At 43.3% G+C, this 16,584-nt stretch overlaps 1 protein-coding gene across 1 annotated transcript; it reads left to right on the top strand.

Moving 5' to 3' along the window:
• Positions 1 to 11,109: 11,109 nt before the first annotated feature.
• LOC149467630 (C2 calcium-dependent domain-containing protein 4C-like) lies at positions 11,110 to 13,686 on the top strand. Its single transcript, XM_089671419.1, has 2 exons — positions 11,110 to 11,202; positions 11,466 to 13,686. Exon 2 carries the CDS (start codon positions 11,494 to 11,496, stop codon positions 12,697 to 12,699), a length of 1,206 nt encoding a protein of 401 aa, XP_089527545.1. The 5' UTR covers positions 11,110 to 11,202; positions 11,466 to 11,493; the 3' UTR covers positions 12,700 to 13,686.
• The last annotated feature ends 2,898 nt before the right edge of the window (positions 13,687 to 16,584 follow it).

The following is a 16,584-nucleotide window of genomic DNA, read 5'->3' as shown; positions in this document are numbered from 1 at the left end:
TAAAGATGTTGTTTTGTTTTTCTTTTTTTTCTTTTTTTGTTCAAGTTCCACTGCATTTGCCCTCAAGGTCCTCATAATTATTTACTGCAACACAAAAAAAAAAATATCAAAACTGATTTACTACCACTAGAGGGCACTGCCTATCACATAGTTCATCTAGCTTCATGCTAAACCTCATTCTGATTTACACATCTACTTTAATATCATTACAAATATGTTTGAATGATTTTTTTAAATTATTTTAACAGCAATGACATTGAGATTGATGTATTTGTGTTTTTTTTATTTAGTATATAAGAGTGATAATAAGATGTAGAAGAATGTGTTTGCAGACCAGACAGTCCCTCCAAATAAAGACCAGTTGAGAGCTATGTTTTATTGCTATATTAAAATGCATCAGGATTGGAATTATTGTTATTATCGATACATTTGCTGAAATGAAACTAAAACTGATTTTGAAAGTCAATCTTACCTAAGTGATTTCAAGCACTTACCAGTGATTCCCATTTGTCTAAGCCCCGATTCACTGTACATTTGCTCATGTATCAATAGTGGTGTGACCCTCCTGCGCTCCAAATGTGTGTTTAAAACAAACTAAATTAATATATGAACCCCAAACAGCTGCTAGCATTAAATCATATACCAGTGATCAAGTAAATATAAACCATATAAATGCTGCGCTACATTCAAACTTATTTAAGTGAATGTGGAATCCAATAACTCAAATCAAAAATAGTGACAATAATAATGAAAATAAATAATATGTGCTTAATGATAACAAAATTACCAAATAAACCACCCAAACTAATGAAAAAGCACAAACTTAAATCTATACGTATGTGCATGTATGTGCAGGTAAGCTTTGGAGTTGGGAAAATCCTTCCTATTGATCTCTTAAAAGATCCTCACAATGGAAGCAAGTCATGGGTTAGATTCCCTATGAAATTGTTATTGCGATCTGTGTTTCCCCTGGGCAGATTCACCTTCTATGTCCTGGTAACATACTATACTTGGAGAAGAGCCTGAGTGGGAATACTAAATCCTGAAAAGTGGTTTTGGAGTGCTGTGGTGCCTGGAGGATCTGTGAGAGGGATCCATTACTGCTCTTTGACCCGCAAGGGTCGAAGTGATGAGGTGAGAGGCTAATCCAGAAGGTGGTTGGATTCATAAGCTCTATCTACACCCAGATATCTGCACGATTTGTTTCACTTGTGGTCACCTTACAGTATTATTGGAAACACTGTTTACAGTTTTGTTCACCTTCAACATTTCATTATTGGACTTTGAGTTTGCGTTTATTATTTAGTCATCATTTCACTTCACATTGTGCACGTGTGATGTAATATATGTATGTGTATTTCTCATGCACATACGTATAGCTTTAAGTTTGTGCTTTTTCATTAGTTTGGGTGGTTTATTTGGTAATTTTGTTATCATTAAGCACATATTATTTATTTTCATTATTATTGTCACTATTTTTGATTTGAGTTATTGGATTCCACATTCACTTAAATAAGTTTGAATGTAGCGCAGCATTTATATGGTTTATATGTACATTTGCTCATGTATTTACATAAAATTAATTTGTTTATTCATTCTCTGTAATATTCTTTACAGATTATTTAAAGAGTGTGAATCTAAGACAGTAAATGTGACTATAGCTATTAGAAAATGTTTCTCTCTGCTGTCTGCAGGTGGCAGTCTTATATAATATAATGGACAACACTGATAGCAGTTTTTTTCACAAAAGGTAGCAAAATAGTATGATGTAAGCCAGTGTTTCCCAAACTTTTTTCAGTAAAGGCACTCTTTAAATTAATGAACAATCTCAAAACACCCTCTAAAATTATGGACAGTCTCAAGGCACCCCATTCTAAAATGTGAAAAAACTACTCTAATAGTTTTACATAATGCGTCAACATCCACACACGTAGGACATCCAATGATAAGTACCTGAAATAATAATGTTAGAAGTGATTTATTCTTCCAACTCAAATACACTTTTCCACACTGGTACTGACTAGTGTTTCTCTTCTCTGCAAATTTTTTCTCCATCACTCAGCTAATGTGACCCCTGCGCTCTAAGAGACAGGGGTAGTGGAGGGTCAGACAATGATGCTGTGCTGATAACCAACATCCTCCTTATCAACTGATGATGTCATTGGTTGTTTGCATGCAGACGGCTAGAAGGTCATAATGATGTACAATGAAAACCCATGGCTCTGTGTAAGGGCAGGCTTGATCCACCTCTGGCTTGTATACAATTTTTGTGCAATTTTTAGGCATTTTGCCAAGGCACCCCTAAAGAAACCTCCAGGCACCCTGGTTGAAAAAGTCTGGTGTACGGAAATGAAAAATAGGTAGCAGGCAACTCTTACATTTACATTATACAGGTGAAACTCGAAAAATTAGAATACCGTGCAAAAGTTAATTTATTTCAGTAATGCAACTTAAAAGGTGAAACTAATATATGAGATAGACTCATTACATGCAAAGCAACATAGTTCAAGACGTGATTTGTCATAATTGTGATGATTATGGCTTACAGCTCATGAAAATCCCAAATCCACAATCTAAGAAAATTTGAATATTACATGCAATCAATAAAATAAGGATTGTACATAGAACAATATCGGACCTCTGAAAAGTATAAGCATGCATATGTACTCAGTACTTGGTTTGGGCCCCTTTTGCAGCAATTACTGCCTCAATGCGGTGTGGCATGGAAGCTATCAGCCTGTGGCACTGCTGAGGTGTTATGGAAGACCAGGATGCTTCAATAGCGGCCTTCAGCTCTTCTGCATTGTTCGGTCTCATGTCTCTCATCTTTCTCTTGGCAATGCCCCATAGATTCTCTATGGGGTTCAGGTCAGGCGAGTTTGCTGGCCAATCAAGCACAGTGATCCCACGGTCATTGAACCAGGTTTTGCTGCTTTTGGCAGTGTGGGCAGGTGCCAAGTGCTGCTGGAAAATGAAGTCAGCATCCCCATAAAGCTCGTCTGCGGAAAGAAGCATGAAGTGCTCCAAAATCTCCTGGTAGACGGATGCGTTGACCCTGGACTTAATGAAGCACAGTGGACCAACACCAGCAGATGACATGGCTCCCCAAATCAACACAGACTGTGGAAACTTCACACTGGACTACAAGCATCTTGCAGTGTGTGCCTCTCCATTCTTCCTCCATACTCTGGGTCCTTGGTTTCCAAATGAGATGCAAACATTTCGATCATCAGAAAAGAAGACTTTGGACCGGTGAGCAACAGACCAGGTCTGTTTTTCTTTAGCTGAGGTAAGACGCTTCTGATGTTGTTTGTTGTTAAGGAGCAGCTTGACAAGAGGAATATGACATTTGAAGCCCATGTCCAGGATCCGTCTGTGTGTGGTGGCTCTTGATGCACTGACTCCAGCCTCAGTCCCCTCCTTGTGAAAGTCCCCAACACTTTTGAATGGCCTTTTCCTGACAATCCTCTCCAGGCTGCGGTCATCCCTGCTGCTTGTGCACCTTATTCTTCCACACTTTTCCCTTCCACATAACCTTCTATTAATGTGCTTTGATACAGCACTTTGGGAACAGCCAACTTCTTTTGCAATTTCCTTTTGAGGCTTTCCCTCCTTATGGAGGGTTGTCAATGATGGTTTTCTGCACAACTGTCAGGTCAGCAGTCTTTCCCATGATTGTGATTCCTACTGAACAAGACTGAGAGACCATTTAAATGCTCAGGAACCCTTTGCAGGTGTTATGGCTTAATTAGCTGATTAGAGTGGGACACTTTGAGCCTAGAATATTGCACCTTTTCACAATATTCTAATTTTCTGAGATTGTGGATTTGGGGATTTCATGAGCTGTAAGCCATAATCATTACAATTATGACAAATCACAGCTTGAACTATCATGCTTTGCATGTAATGAGTCTATCTCATATATTAGTTTCACCTTTTAAGTTGCATTACTGAAATAAATGAACTTTTGCACGATATTCTAATTTTTTGAGTTTCACCTGTAAGATATTTGCTCTGAAATGTACAACATTTTTGTATTTATTAATAATGGAGGATCCCACTCATGATATTAGCAGTATGTACAAATACGAATCCAGTAAGATTGTCTCAGTCACACCTGTGCAGGTCATTTGGCTATCTGTCTGTCTATTTTAGTTCAGGCATGTGATTCACAGCAAAAAATTAAAGTGGTATTAGTGCCTGGTCATAGCGGTGTGATTTCAGGTGCGATTTGCGAACTGAAATCGCATCTACTGTAATGAATGTGAATATCAGTGCGATTTGCTGCAGCGCAATCTCTAAAGTAGTTCTTGCATTACTTTTTCTGCAGCTTATTGCTATTTCACATACATAGAATATAATGGAAATCACAATACAAATTGCAAGAAATCATTGAAAATCTTGTAAGTTACAATAAAGTCTTTAGAAATCGCACCTGAAATCACGCTGAAATCACACACAAATTGCGCAATTTTAAATCACAGCAGTGTGACCGGTGACTAAAAGTATTACTAAACCCACAACAGTAAAATCGATCTGTATATGCAGTAAGGCATGCATGTTATACTCACTGTGGAACCTAAGGGGTTAATCCTCCGCTTTGTGTAAAAAGGCTGTTTGATCCTGTCTTTTCTGATTCTCCCCTTCTTCTACTGTCCCCAACCCATCTGGTGATAGAACAGAGAACAGAGGGGGCAAGCTGCACATGCTCAGTTTAGTGTGTATTGCTAGAGAGTTTTTTTGTCTTTTGGAGGGTGCATGTGATCAGCACAGGGCCAATCAGCACTGTCCAGACAGAGGGTCAGGGATTATGCAGCCTCATAGGACAATCATGGGAGAATAAAAACTCTGACTTTTAAAAAAAACGGACACTTACCTGTCCCTCAATCCCACGGTGTTCTCACATCGGCCAGGTTGACCCACCATTCTGTCTCCTTGGCGCCGGCATCTTCAGTGTGGGCACCCAGCTGTGATAACTTGCAGCTTCACAGCCGGGTTCCCACTGTGCATGCACGAGTAGTGCTGTGCTTTGTGAATGGTCCCATAGTCTTCTAGGACCTGTCACCTGTCCCAAAAGTCTACAGGGAGGGAGGGGGGAGGACAGATTCCGTTTCCAATTGACTTAGGCGATCGCAGCGGAAGTGGGAGCAGGTACCTGTCAAATTCAGATACCCCCACCACTCCCCAAAGGTACCAAATTTTAACGGGGAGCAGGGGACGAAGCCTTAAAGTGGAACTTCCCTTTTTGGGTGGAGCTCTGCTTTAATTGCCATAAATCTTAGAAGAATGTCAATGTTAAAGTTGGTTTTTGGTATTATGGAGCCAGGTGGATCATTGCATAGGGCTTTAGTGCCTATACCAATTCTAAAAATGATTTTGCACACCCCCTGATCCCTAAGGCTAACCTATTCTTGCCACAACCTCAAAGTTATCACAAGATAAAATGTAACCAGACTTGTAAATAATCCCTTGACCGCTTATTTGCTTCTCATTGTTGCCGGTGTCTTCAAGTTGGTTACAACCACTTCTTGCCTACATGAACTCATTCCAGCATTGGCAGCAGACCATTGATATAGACTGTTATGTGACAAGGTGATAGAGCAGGAGCAACATGAGAAGACTGTTGTGACCCCATAACAGAGAATGGCTGAAAATGAGCTATCATGTCAGGATCACCAGATATTCTTTTTGACAGGCAGTGGAGAGGCGATATGTTGCCTCCTCACTGCTTTTTGTAACCCCCTAAATACCACACTACTGCGCTGCAACCTCATGCATTGTACTTGGTTGCTGGGCGGTTGCAATACAGTCCCATTCACTTGGACAGCCACTGGCAGCATGTGCACACCCCCCCCCAGTCAATGTCTTTGCAACCTAAGAAGGAGTAGTTGGGGGGTGCATGTTTTTACAACCCCCCCCCAACTGTAAGTGAAAATGTAGTAGCCCAAAAATCTAAAAGGAAACTGTATCCAAACTTCAAAATTAAAGTGGGCACATACTGCAACTTCTATGAGCTCTTCATAAAATCAAAGGCATTTTATGTGCTTAAACTAGATTGTCACTGAAATTTACAATTGTAATTAATTAGTTAATTGCTCGTTCCCTTCCTTTCAGCACATTGCAATATACTTTAGCGGACATAAATTTTATGGGGAGCACAGCCCTGTGCTTCTATCTTTCTGGTCAAGGAGAGAATGACATCCCCCTGCATCTAAAGCCCCTTGGGAGTTACCATCATGCATCCCAAAGAGGCTTTGGGGATATGTGGAAGACACTATGTATGCCCAGTAAAGCATCATCAAGGGGCTGGCTGCTAGGACCCGGAAGAGATAGCTGGCCCCCTGATGACATCAGCAAAGGAAATGGTGGTACAGGAACTAGCGCGTTGAGGGCATTACAGCAGGACAATGTTGGATTCATTGGGTGGTTGAGCATGTGTTTGAAGATAAAAAATGGGGAAAAAAATATCATGGGGGTGGAGCAGGGTTGTTTGCAATTCCTTTTATAACATATAGAAGCTTCCCCAACTCATGTTAGTATAGTTGTTAGCATGCATGTAGGGTGATATTATTGTGGCTCACATTGATATTACTCCATGCAATTGTTATAACTTTAAGTGATATTATGGGTTAAATGAAAATAAAAAAACCCAAAACAAACAAACATGTTATACTTACCTGCTCCGTGTAATGGTTTTGCACAGAGCAGCCATGATGCTCCCCTTTTCGGGTCCCCCACCAGTGCTCCTGGCTCCTCCTTTTCTTCAAGCGCCCCCAGAGCAAACCGTTTGTCCATACGACACAGAACAGGGCTCGGCTCTGCCCCCCCACTTCCTCCTCACTGGCTGTGATTGACAGCCGTGGGGGCCAATGGCTCCCACTTCTGTCTCTCAGGCAATGAGGATGCAGAGACACGGGAGAACAGCTGCTCTTATGCACATCACTGGATCAGGCTCAGGTAAGTATTAGTAGGGGCTGAGGGGGGAGCTGGATACTGAAGGTCTTTTACCTTCATGCATAGGATGCATGAAGGTAAATAACATTCAGACTTTAGAACCACTTTATCAAATCAGGAGTTGGTCATAAACAGACTGAAATTTGTGAAGGGGTGCAGTTCAATTATTGTGTGGTCATCCCTGTTTGACAGAAATTGATCATTAGATGGACTTCTGTTGAATGGACAAGTTGGAAAACATTGGTTGATTAGTGTATTCTGCCAGCATCTGGTCCCACTGAATACAATGTCCTGTCAGGGATAATTCCTCCATCCTCCTCATTTGTGTGGATGGAGGAATCTGTTCATTTTTTTCCTTCAGCCCGCAGAAAAAAAAATACTAATCTATAGTCAGCCCTACTTGTGGCAAGCTATGCCCTTCTAATACAAATACATTAGTGGTTCATATAGTGAACTCGGTGTAGAGCTATTCACCCTGAGGTCATCACAGAGGACAAGGGGGCACTCTTTATGTCTGGAGGAAAAGAAATGTAATCTCCAAACACGGATAGGTTTCGTCACAGTGAGAGCTGTGAAAATGTGGAATAGACTCCCTCAAGTGTTGGTTCTAGCCAGCTCAGTGGATTGCTTCAAAAAAGGCATGGATTATTTCTTAGATACACAGAATATAACTGGAAACTAACTGTCACGGAGTGCCCGTGCCTTCCACACCCCCCTTTGCCTGCTGTTCCTCGGCCATATCCCTCCACCCCTCCCTCCCCCCTTGCACATTCCTCTGTCCTTGTAGCTTCCATGAACGGTGCGGGGCCGGCAGTTGCCGAGGCAACCTGGCAGCGTCCCGCACAGCTTTTAAGAAGACTGGCACAGGAAGCAGCCCTCCTCTTTGTTCCGGTGCACGCTGCTGGAATCATCTATCTCCCTGAAAGCCGCTGGGAGGCTCGGGTGGGGGAAACCGAGCCTCCGCAGCCATCCCCGCTGCACACTCCACAGACCCCCAAAAGGTCAGGACTGTAGCCTTCTGCAATACCCCAGGGTTGGGAGTACCCGCTGCCCTCCGCTGAATGTCCCAGGGTGGGAGTCTCCTCAAAGGTCAGACCCCACAGCTGAAACCCTACCTGAGACCCTCCAGCTGAGGGGACACTGCCTGCCAGTTACCTGAGACTCCCAAGCTAAGGGGAGGCCGCCTGACCCTACTTGAGACCCTCCAGCTGAGGGGAAACTGCCTGCCAGCTACCTGAGACCCCCAAACTAAGTGGAGACCACCTGACCCTACCAGAGACCCTCCAGCTGAGGGGAAATGCCTGCCAGCTACCTGTGATCCCCCCCAGCTAAGGGGAGACCGCCTGACCCTACCTGAGACCCTCCAGCTGAGGGGACACTGCCTGCCAGCTACCTGAGACCCCCCAAGCTAAGGGGAGACTGGCTGACCCTACCTGAGACCCTCCAACTGAGGGGTGAGTTGTCTGCCTGTTGCCCGAGACCCCTGCCCAGGGGTAGGTTACCCGCCTGTTGCCCAAGACCCCTGCCCAAGGGTAGGTTCCCCGCCTGTTGCCTGAGACTGCAGTCCAGGGGTAAGTTGCCCGCCTGTTGCCCAAGACCCCTGTCCAGGGGTAGGCTGCCTGCCTGTTGCCTGAGACCCCTGCCCAGGGGTAGACTGACGTCTGTTGCCCGACACCCCTGTCCAGGGGTAGGTTGCCCGTCTGTTGCCTGAGACCCCAGCCCCGGGAGTAGATTGCTGCCTGTTGCCCGAGACCCCAGTCCAGGGGTAGGTTGCCGCCTGTTGCCCGAGACTCCAATCCGCTGTGCAGTCACGGAGGGAGCCCAGCTGAGACGGGACCCTCGTGACCAGTCTCTGCCTGGGACCCCCCAAGCCTAGGAGGGAGATTGCCTGCCTGTTGCCCGAGACCCCTGCCCAGGGATAGGTTGTCTGCCTATTGCCAGAGACCCCTGCCCAGAGGTAGGTTGCCACCTGTTGCCCGAGACCCCTGTCCAGGGGTAGGTTACCCGCCTGTTACCTGAGACCCCTGCCCAGGGTTAGGTTGCCCGCCTGTTGACCAAGACCCCTGCTCAGGGGTAGGTTGCCCGTCTGTTGCCCAAGACCCCTGCTTAGGGGTAGGTTGCCGCCTGCTGCCCGAGACCCCTGTCCAGGGGTAGGTTACCCGCCTGTTGCCCGAGACCCCTGCCCAGGTGTAGGTTGCCCGTCTGTTGCCTGAGACCCCTGCCCATGGGTAGGTTGCCACCTGTTGCCCGAGACCCCAGTCCAGGGGTAGGTTGCCGCCTGTTGCCCGAGACTCCAATCCACTGTGCAGACATGGAGGGAGCCCAGCTGAGGCGGGACCCTCGTGACCAGGCTCTGCCTGGGACCCCCCTAAGCCTAGGGGGGAGATTGCCTGCCTGTTGCCCGAGACCACTGCCCAGGGGTAGGTTGCCCGCCTGTTGCCCAAGACCCCAGTCCAGGGGTAAGTTGCCTGCCTGTTGTCCGAGACCCCAGTCCAAGGGTAGGTTGCCCGCCTGTTGCCCGAGACCCCAGTCCACTGTGCAGTCACGGAGGGAGCCCAGCTGCGGCAGGACCCTTGTGACCGGGCTCTGCCTGGGACCCCCCAACCCTAGGGGGGAGATCACCTGCCTGTTGTCCGAGACCCCAGTCCAGGGGTGGGTTGCCTGCCTGTCGCCGGAGACTTCAGCCCGGGGGGAAGATTGTTCACCTGCTGACAAAGACCCCAGTCCAAAGGCGGGGAAGACCGCACAAGCCACCCTGCCGGAGATCTCGTGTCTGTCCCGGACCTCCCACAGGTATCTGTGTCTTACTTTCTTATCCCTGGGGGACCAGACACCCTGTCGGATCCTTGGGCACATGCTTTCCCCTGTCTTACCTGAACTGCTACTGGGATGATCCCCTGTTTTACCCGAACTGTTCCTGTGATGACCCTTTCCCCTTGTGAGATTACAATCCACCACAGAGACTCCTCCTTTGCCCTTGGTGCTGGACTACAGGTATACAGGTATCTTAGCCCCTCCTCGCTGTCACCCCCCTATTAGCAAGACCCCCGTGCCAGGAATCGTCCCTAGTTTGCGCACAGATCACCCTTCCTGCCATTTCCCCATTAAGTGACTGTCATTTTGTTGTCTCAATAAAGCTTTGTGTGTTCTCCATCTTCTCTGTGTGTTCTGTCCTGCCTACGCTTCTGTAACACTAACATTTACAGGTAAAGTTGATCTAGGGAATATGCCTCTCGGCGGATCAGGAAGGAATTGTTTCCCCTGCAGGAGCAAATTGGAGCGTGCTTTGCTGGGTTTTTTGCCTTCCCCTGGATCAACTGGTAGTGTAAGATTATAACTTTTTTTTAATAGTTGAACTGGATGGACTTTTGTCTTTTTTCAGCCAGACTAACTATGTAACTCATTAAATAAATAATAACATAATCAATCCATATTTAAAGTACAACAGTGGTAGAAAACAGTATATTTAAAAAAATCTGTAAATAAAATAAGTCCCATACACCATTCAATTTTCATGCAATCTCCTATTGCAATTAAGTCCCAGCAGGAGCAAATTGGATCATGCTTTTCTGGGTTTTTTGTGCCTTCCTCTGTGTTTATAGGATTATAGCTTTTTTTTTTCTATGGTTGAACTGGATGGACTTTTTTCAGCCAGACTAACTATGTAACTATGTAATAACAGAAACCAAAAATGTTATCATCTATTTTTCTTTGATTCAGGACTAAAACTGAACGCCTAGACATTGCCTTTGACATTATAGTATTTATTATAGACATTAGTCTTGCCACCTCTATAAACCTTTTTTATTTTCCGAATTAAGTTTCCTACAGATGTTGCCTTGTATACACTGTTTTTTTTAATTGTTATTATAAAGGGACACTGCATGGATAAATGGATCTGCATTTGTAAAGGATTCATCTTATTTGGAACAAGGCAGTTATAATTCTCACTTGCCCCATTCTAACAAGTGCAGCAAGCGTCTGTAGTTATAGACCTGTTGGTGTATGTGCTGTTCGTATTACAAAGTTCTGTTGTGTCACTACATTTCCTTGTCCCTTTCCAGTAGAAGAGCCACGCCACCCCCCTTGCTGCTGATTTGCTGGAACAAACCCAATTCAGCTATAAAAGCAGGTGAAGAAGGCAGCAGAGCTCAGTCACTGCTTGAGGCTACAACAGCACAGATTTCCTTGTTAACTGGAACTGAATCATACTGCAGTTGTTTCTGGGTGACTTCATCATTGCAGCAGGTAATTTCTTCAACAGTAACAGGTTATTTAGCAAATGGTAGCAGACTATTTAGCAAGTAACTACCATATGTTATATTTTTTTACAAAGTAAATTTACCATAATCTCTAATGGCAATACCTAAATAGACTCTCCATATAGAGAATTCTGTACTCAATTCGACTGTTCCACATTTGACTTCATCTTTTGAGGTTTAAACAGTGTATGTCATATTATGAATTGTTGTACAATGCTTTCCATTCCTAATTTTATGTTATCATTACAGGATCATTGTCTTTCTCTCTCCTGGACATATGTGGCTGTTGGACAAGCTGAAGGTACCGGACATGCATGGACAGGTGTGTGACCTGACAATGAAAGGGGCAGTCATGGATAAAAAGCAGCGTCCTATACCTTGTCTCAATGTTCTAACCCCAGACCGAATTCCAGAGTTTTGTATCCCTCCACTACTTTCAACTCAAAGAGGAGTAAGACTGAAGTCACTCTACAGGTCTGTACCAGACCTTAGCAAAGCTGCTTATGGCGCCTGTAATGTACCAGAGACTCATATCATACAGGTAGACAGTGCAGATGAACCTATGGAGGATGAAAATACAAATGCAGACCCTCAGGCACAAGCAGCTTTGTCCCTACCACATCTTCCTAAGGCCCATACTTCTTATGGATTCTGCACCTTACTGGAAAGCCCCAACACCAGAAGGAAAGAATCTCTTTTCCATGATGACCCTGCTAGCCTTCAAGTTCTGTTACAAAGGCCTCGCTCTCTAACCACCACTTGCCAAAGGACAACTTCTTATGGCAGCTTCAGGACATTAAAGCTGAGGACACTAAGTCGTTCCGGAACCTTGGACAGCGAAACGTCCTCTTCAACAGACTCTTCTCCATTTAGTTCCCCTCTGCTTCAGAGGTCTCTACCACGGGGTGCCTCTTTACTGAAAGCCATCAGTCAGGACAGACTGTTTTCTAGAGCACTGAAGAAGAAAGGAAGGCTATCCAGAAACAACTCGCTGTCTGCTGATGAGTGCAGCTCCACAGACAGCAGCCCAAATATCATTCGTAGAGTTTCTGATGGGATGATGGACTCTGTGTTTCCAATAGATCTGTATTCCAGAGGCAGCTTTGTAGCTGAAAACACAGTGTTGCTTGAGAATGGGGCTTCTCTGCATTTATCTACAGAATATTGTGATGCAGCGCAGAGGCTACGTGTTCGACTCATCAGCATAGAAGGACTTTACAATGTGCATACTGACCCAAAAACAATCAATTGCTTTGTGGCACTCTCTATTACTCCTGGAAAGCAGCAGAAGCAGAGAAGCACTGTAATAAGAAAGAGCAGGAACCCAATCTTTAATGAGGACTTTTTCTTTGAGAACTTGCCACCCACAAAACTGCAGAGCTGCTGCCTTAAGATTAAAGCTATCAACAAAGCATGTGGGATAAAAAGAGACTGTGTCCTGGGCCAAAGTGAACTCCCCTTGCTTAGCATCTTGTCCCTGTAGAGGGAACAATATTTAACATTTCAAAGCATTTAACCCAAACTACGAACAAATTAATTACTACTGTTAACTGATAGTGGCAGTAAAACATTGACATTTGTCCTAAATATTTATTGAGTGCTTCTTAAAGATCTCATGAAGGGTACTAATATAACTTTCAGCATTAATTTAAAAATCTTGTGTTTGAAGATGTCAAATATAGGGCTAGTTGTAACACTTGTATTCTGGTATTTTTGACATGTGCAGGTAGATTGGTGCTTAGTTTGGACTGCTTTTTAAAAAAACAGCCATTCTACCGAATTCATAAGAGTCACCTTCTACACGTGTCAGTTGTATGAATTATCTGTTAAATCTTTGTGTTTCAACATCTGAGAACTGTCATTTGTTACGTTTGCACTCATGTTCGAAGACAAAAAAAAAACAAAGGTAATCTCCATAAGTAATTAGCTGGCAAGGTAGTGTTTTTTTTTTTTAATGAATAAGCTGTAGATTTAGCACATAGCCCAGCAAGTCTTGTCATGTGCATGTTGGGCCTTGTAGTTCCAGTACAGGTAGAGAGGCATAGCTGGGCTAAACCCATTTAAGTGCTATATCTTGTCATATTGTAGATGACTTCTCTCATTCTGACTATACACTTGTTCCAGCAGCTTAAAAAAAGTGTTTGATAGCCCTGTTGCCTTTGACTTGCCTGCCTATATTATGCTACTCTAATTATTTGTAGAGCTAACATGCTGAAAAAATGTGGTTTATATGTAACTGTGCCAGCCTGTATTTGGGAATGCTATTTGCACATCAATAAGCTTGTAAAATGTTTGTTTGGATATTTATTTATTTTTTCTATTATTATATGTCTTTACATTTTATTTTTATTATCTATTTAATGTAAAAATGTCTAAAGATGTGTCAGAATTAATATATTGGACAAAGACAACCTGTAAAGAAAAATATCTATTTTTATATATTTTAACTAATAAACTATTTTAAAATGGATTTCTTTCAGAAGCATGCTTTGCCATCTGTTCATGGTGTACATTATCTCTGGTGTTGCAGTTCTGTTGGTTTTACATTATATGGAAACAAAAAAGGTAGTCAAGGCACGACACATGAAGATCATGCATATGGCGTTAGCTCCTGTGTGTGTCTGTGGCGTAAGATTTATAAGCGGGAAGTAAATATTGACAGAGGTGAAGCTCACTATGTTATTTTCCTGCCTAATAATAAACTACAGTCTGGATTTTCTTTCCACGCGTATCATCCATATTCACGAGGAGGTGGCATGGACACAGTCACTTAGTAACGCTATATTAACCCTTATCAACCAGACTCAAAAAACCAAGCACAAAGGAAGCCTTCACACATCACATATGTCAAAGGTGGCACAATCAACGTAATCCTGCAATGAGCAATATATGGGGGGGAGGGGCATTTCTTTCCTTTTTCAAAAAAAGATAGTTACTTTGCTAACTCAGAACATTTGTATAGATCAGAAAAGTCATAATTATACCAGATGTTCAAATCTGCTACTTGTTTTGTATCAGCGGATCAGTTCTGAAGCCAGTGGATCAGATTGACAACCAGGGAACTACTATTTTCAGGAGAGGCCAGCAATGGCAGCCTCTATATTCCTTCAGCGAACGTTTCCTTCAATATAAAGTAGATGAATGGTCTCATGTCATTATATATTATAATATAAGGATGTTAAAGTATAAATGCAATCATTTTAAAGTGGCTCTCCACTGCTCTTTTTTTTTAACCCCTGCTTACCTGGTTGTGGGTCCTCACATTTTAAGTGGTTGCAAAGGTTAAAGTTTTTTTACCTTCATGCATTCTATATATGAAGGTAAAAAAACCTCCTGTGTACAGCAGTGCCCCCAGCCCCTTCAATACTTACCTGAGCCTTATCGTGATCCAGCAGTGTGAATGACAGCCTCGGCTTTCCCGGGTCTCTGCCTCCTCATTGGCTGAGACAGCAAGCGGGAGCCATTGGCTCCAGCTACTGTCAATCACAGCCAGTCAGCCAATGAGAGAAAGAGGGCTGAGCCAAGCCGTGGATCCATGTGTGAATGTACACATGGAGCATCAGGTGCCCCCATAGCAAGCTGCTTGCTCTGGGGGCACCCGACAGGCAGGAGGAGCCAGGAGAGCCTGGACTTATCTCTATTATTTATATCTGACAGGTTCATAGTGCTCCTAGCTATTGCTGTATTCCCTGGAGCCTGACTCTGATCTTTTTGATCTCTACATGTTCAAAAGTAGGGTCACTGCAGCTACTATGCCTGCCCCTCCCTTCCTCCTGCCCAGTCACAGAAGCCTTGGTATTATGTGAACACAGTGAATGGGCAGCAAAGAGACATGGCAGGCATAGCTGCTCTGTGTGCTTCTCTCCTCTCAGATCTCAGAGTGTCTCTCCAGCAGAGCGAAAAACCTATCAAATGTACATAATAGAGATAAGTCTAGGGGGTGTCATGCATCTAGTGGGACTTAACTTAGTATGATTTCACTTTTCACAAAGTGACTGAATTCCTGGAATTCAGATTTAAGGGGGGCATGGTACATTTTGAAAACTTGCCAGATAGATACAATGTACAACAGGAGTAAATTATCAAGGAAATAACATGGAAACATGTAATATAGCAAGAGAAGCAGAATGGAGTCAACTTTTTCAGACTCCAAGACAACATATGTGGGTTGGAAGCCTATCCCCCTTTTATTTCTTTGGATTCTATTTTAATTTGAATTGTTCTAGGCAGTGAAATATGTTTCTTTTCAATAGTCCACTTCTGGTTTAATACTGGTTTTGGTATTTATATTAGAAATTTGGAACAGCTGATCAAGATCATAACTTACCTGGCATACTGTCCTGGCACAAGTATTTCAAGCAACCTACTGTATCCTCTTGCTGTTCTAGGGTGACAATGCTCACTAACTGTACTGTACCTATGGAGAAACGGCATTGTCACTCTAGGTTACTCACCCCTTTGGACTACAGAACACCTCCCTGATCCTTCATCTTCATAACAAAGGGGGAGGTGTTCTATACTGCCCAGAGAGAATTGGAGTAACTAACTGGTAACAGATCACTGGCAAATCAGCAGGTATGATTTTGCATCGCATTTGTATCACATTGACATAACAAAAAGCTTTCAATGGTATATTTAACAGACCAAAACAGGGAGCCAGTAAGATGTTCATTGTTGGGGTTTAATAGCCTAAAACTGACCTTTGAGAAAGCCTTGACGGCATAACACGTGAGGCTAGTGGTGAGGTCATCACGGTGTGCGGAGTCTGGATGCCATATATTGGAATATGGATGTGACATGGCATGTTTTATCTGCTGAAATGTGAGTGTTTTTTTTACCATATTCAATAAAAATCATGAGAATGATCTGCATTATCAGTATTTTTTTTTGCTTCCCACATATTATTTTGCCATTGGGAGATGGTCTGTGCAGAAAGAGGAAGACAAGAGAGGAGTTACGTTTGTACACATATACATAAAGTGCAGTTGGCCTCCTTTTATCAGTGGGGGTCCAAAAATTAAGGTAAGCTGATACCCATAAGGTGGGGTGAAGGGCACTCTGGTGTGCATGGTGTGGAAACTGGAGCTAACTTTGCATGTCTGAAGATCGACTTAATTGCAACAGGAGATTGCATGAAAATTGAAAAGTGTATGGGACTCATTTTATTTACAGATTTTTTTAAATATATTTTTTTCTACCACTGTTGTACTTTAGATATGGATTGATTATTTTATTATTTATTTAATGATTTACATAGTTACATAGTTAGTCTGGCTGAAAAAAGACAAAAGTCCAACCAGTTCAACCAAAAAAAAAAAGATATAATCCTACACCCCCAGTTGATCCAGAGGAAGGCAAAAAACCCAGC

The sequence above is a fragment of the Staurois parvus genome, unplaced genomic scaffold, assembly GCF_062004578.1.
Source record: "Staurois parvus isolate SC_StPar_1 unplaced genomic scaffold, SC_StPar_1.0 ptg000105l, whole genome shotgun sequence".
NCBI classification, from domain to species: domain Eukaryota; kingdom Metazoa; phylum Chordata; class Amphibia; order Anura; family Ranidae; genus Staurois; species Staurois parvus.
This window is presented reverse-complemented; position numbering and strand designations above follow the sequence as displayed.

What these genes read in the sequence shown, in the direction of transcription:
- LOC149467630 (XM_089671419.1), top strand. Translation starts at nt 11,494, where the DNA reads ATGTGGCTGTTGGACAAGCTGAAGGTACCGGACATGCATGGACAGGTG.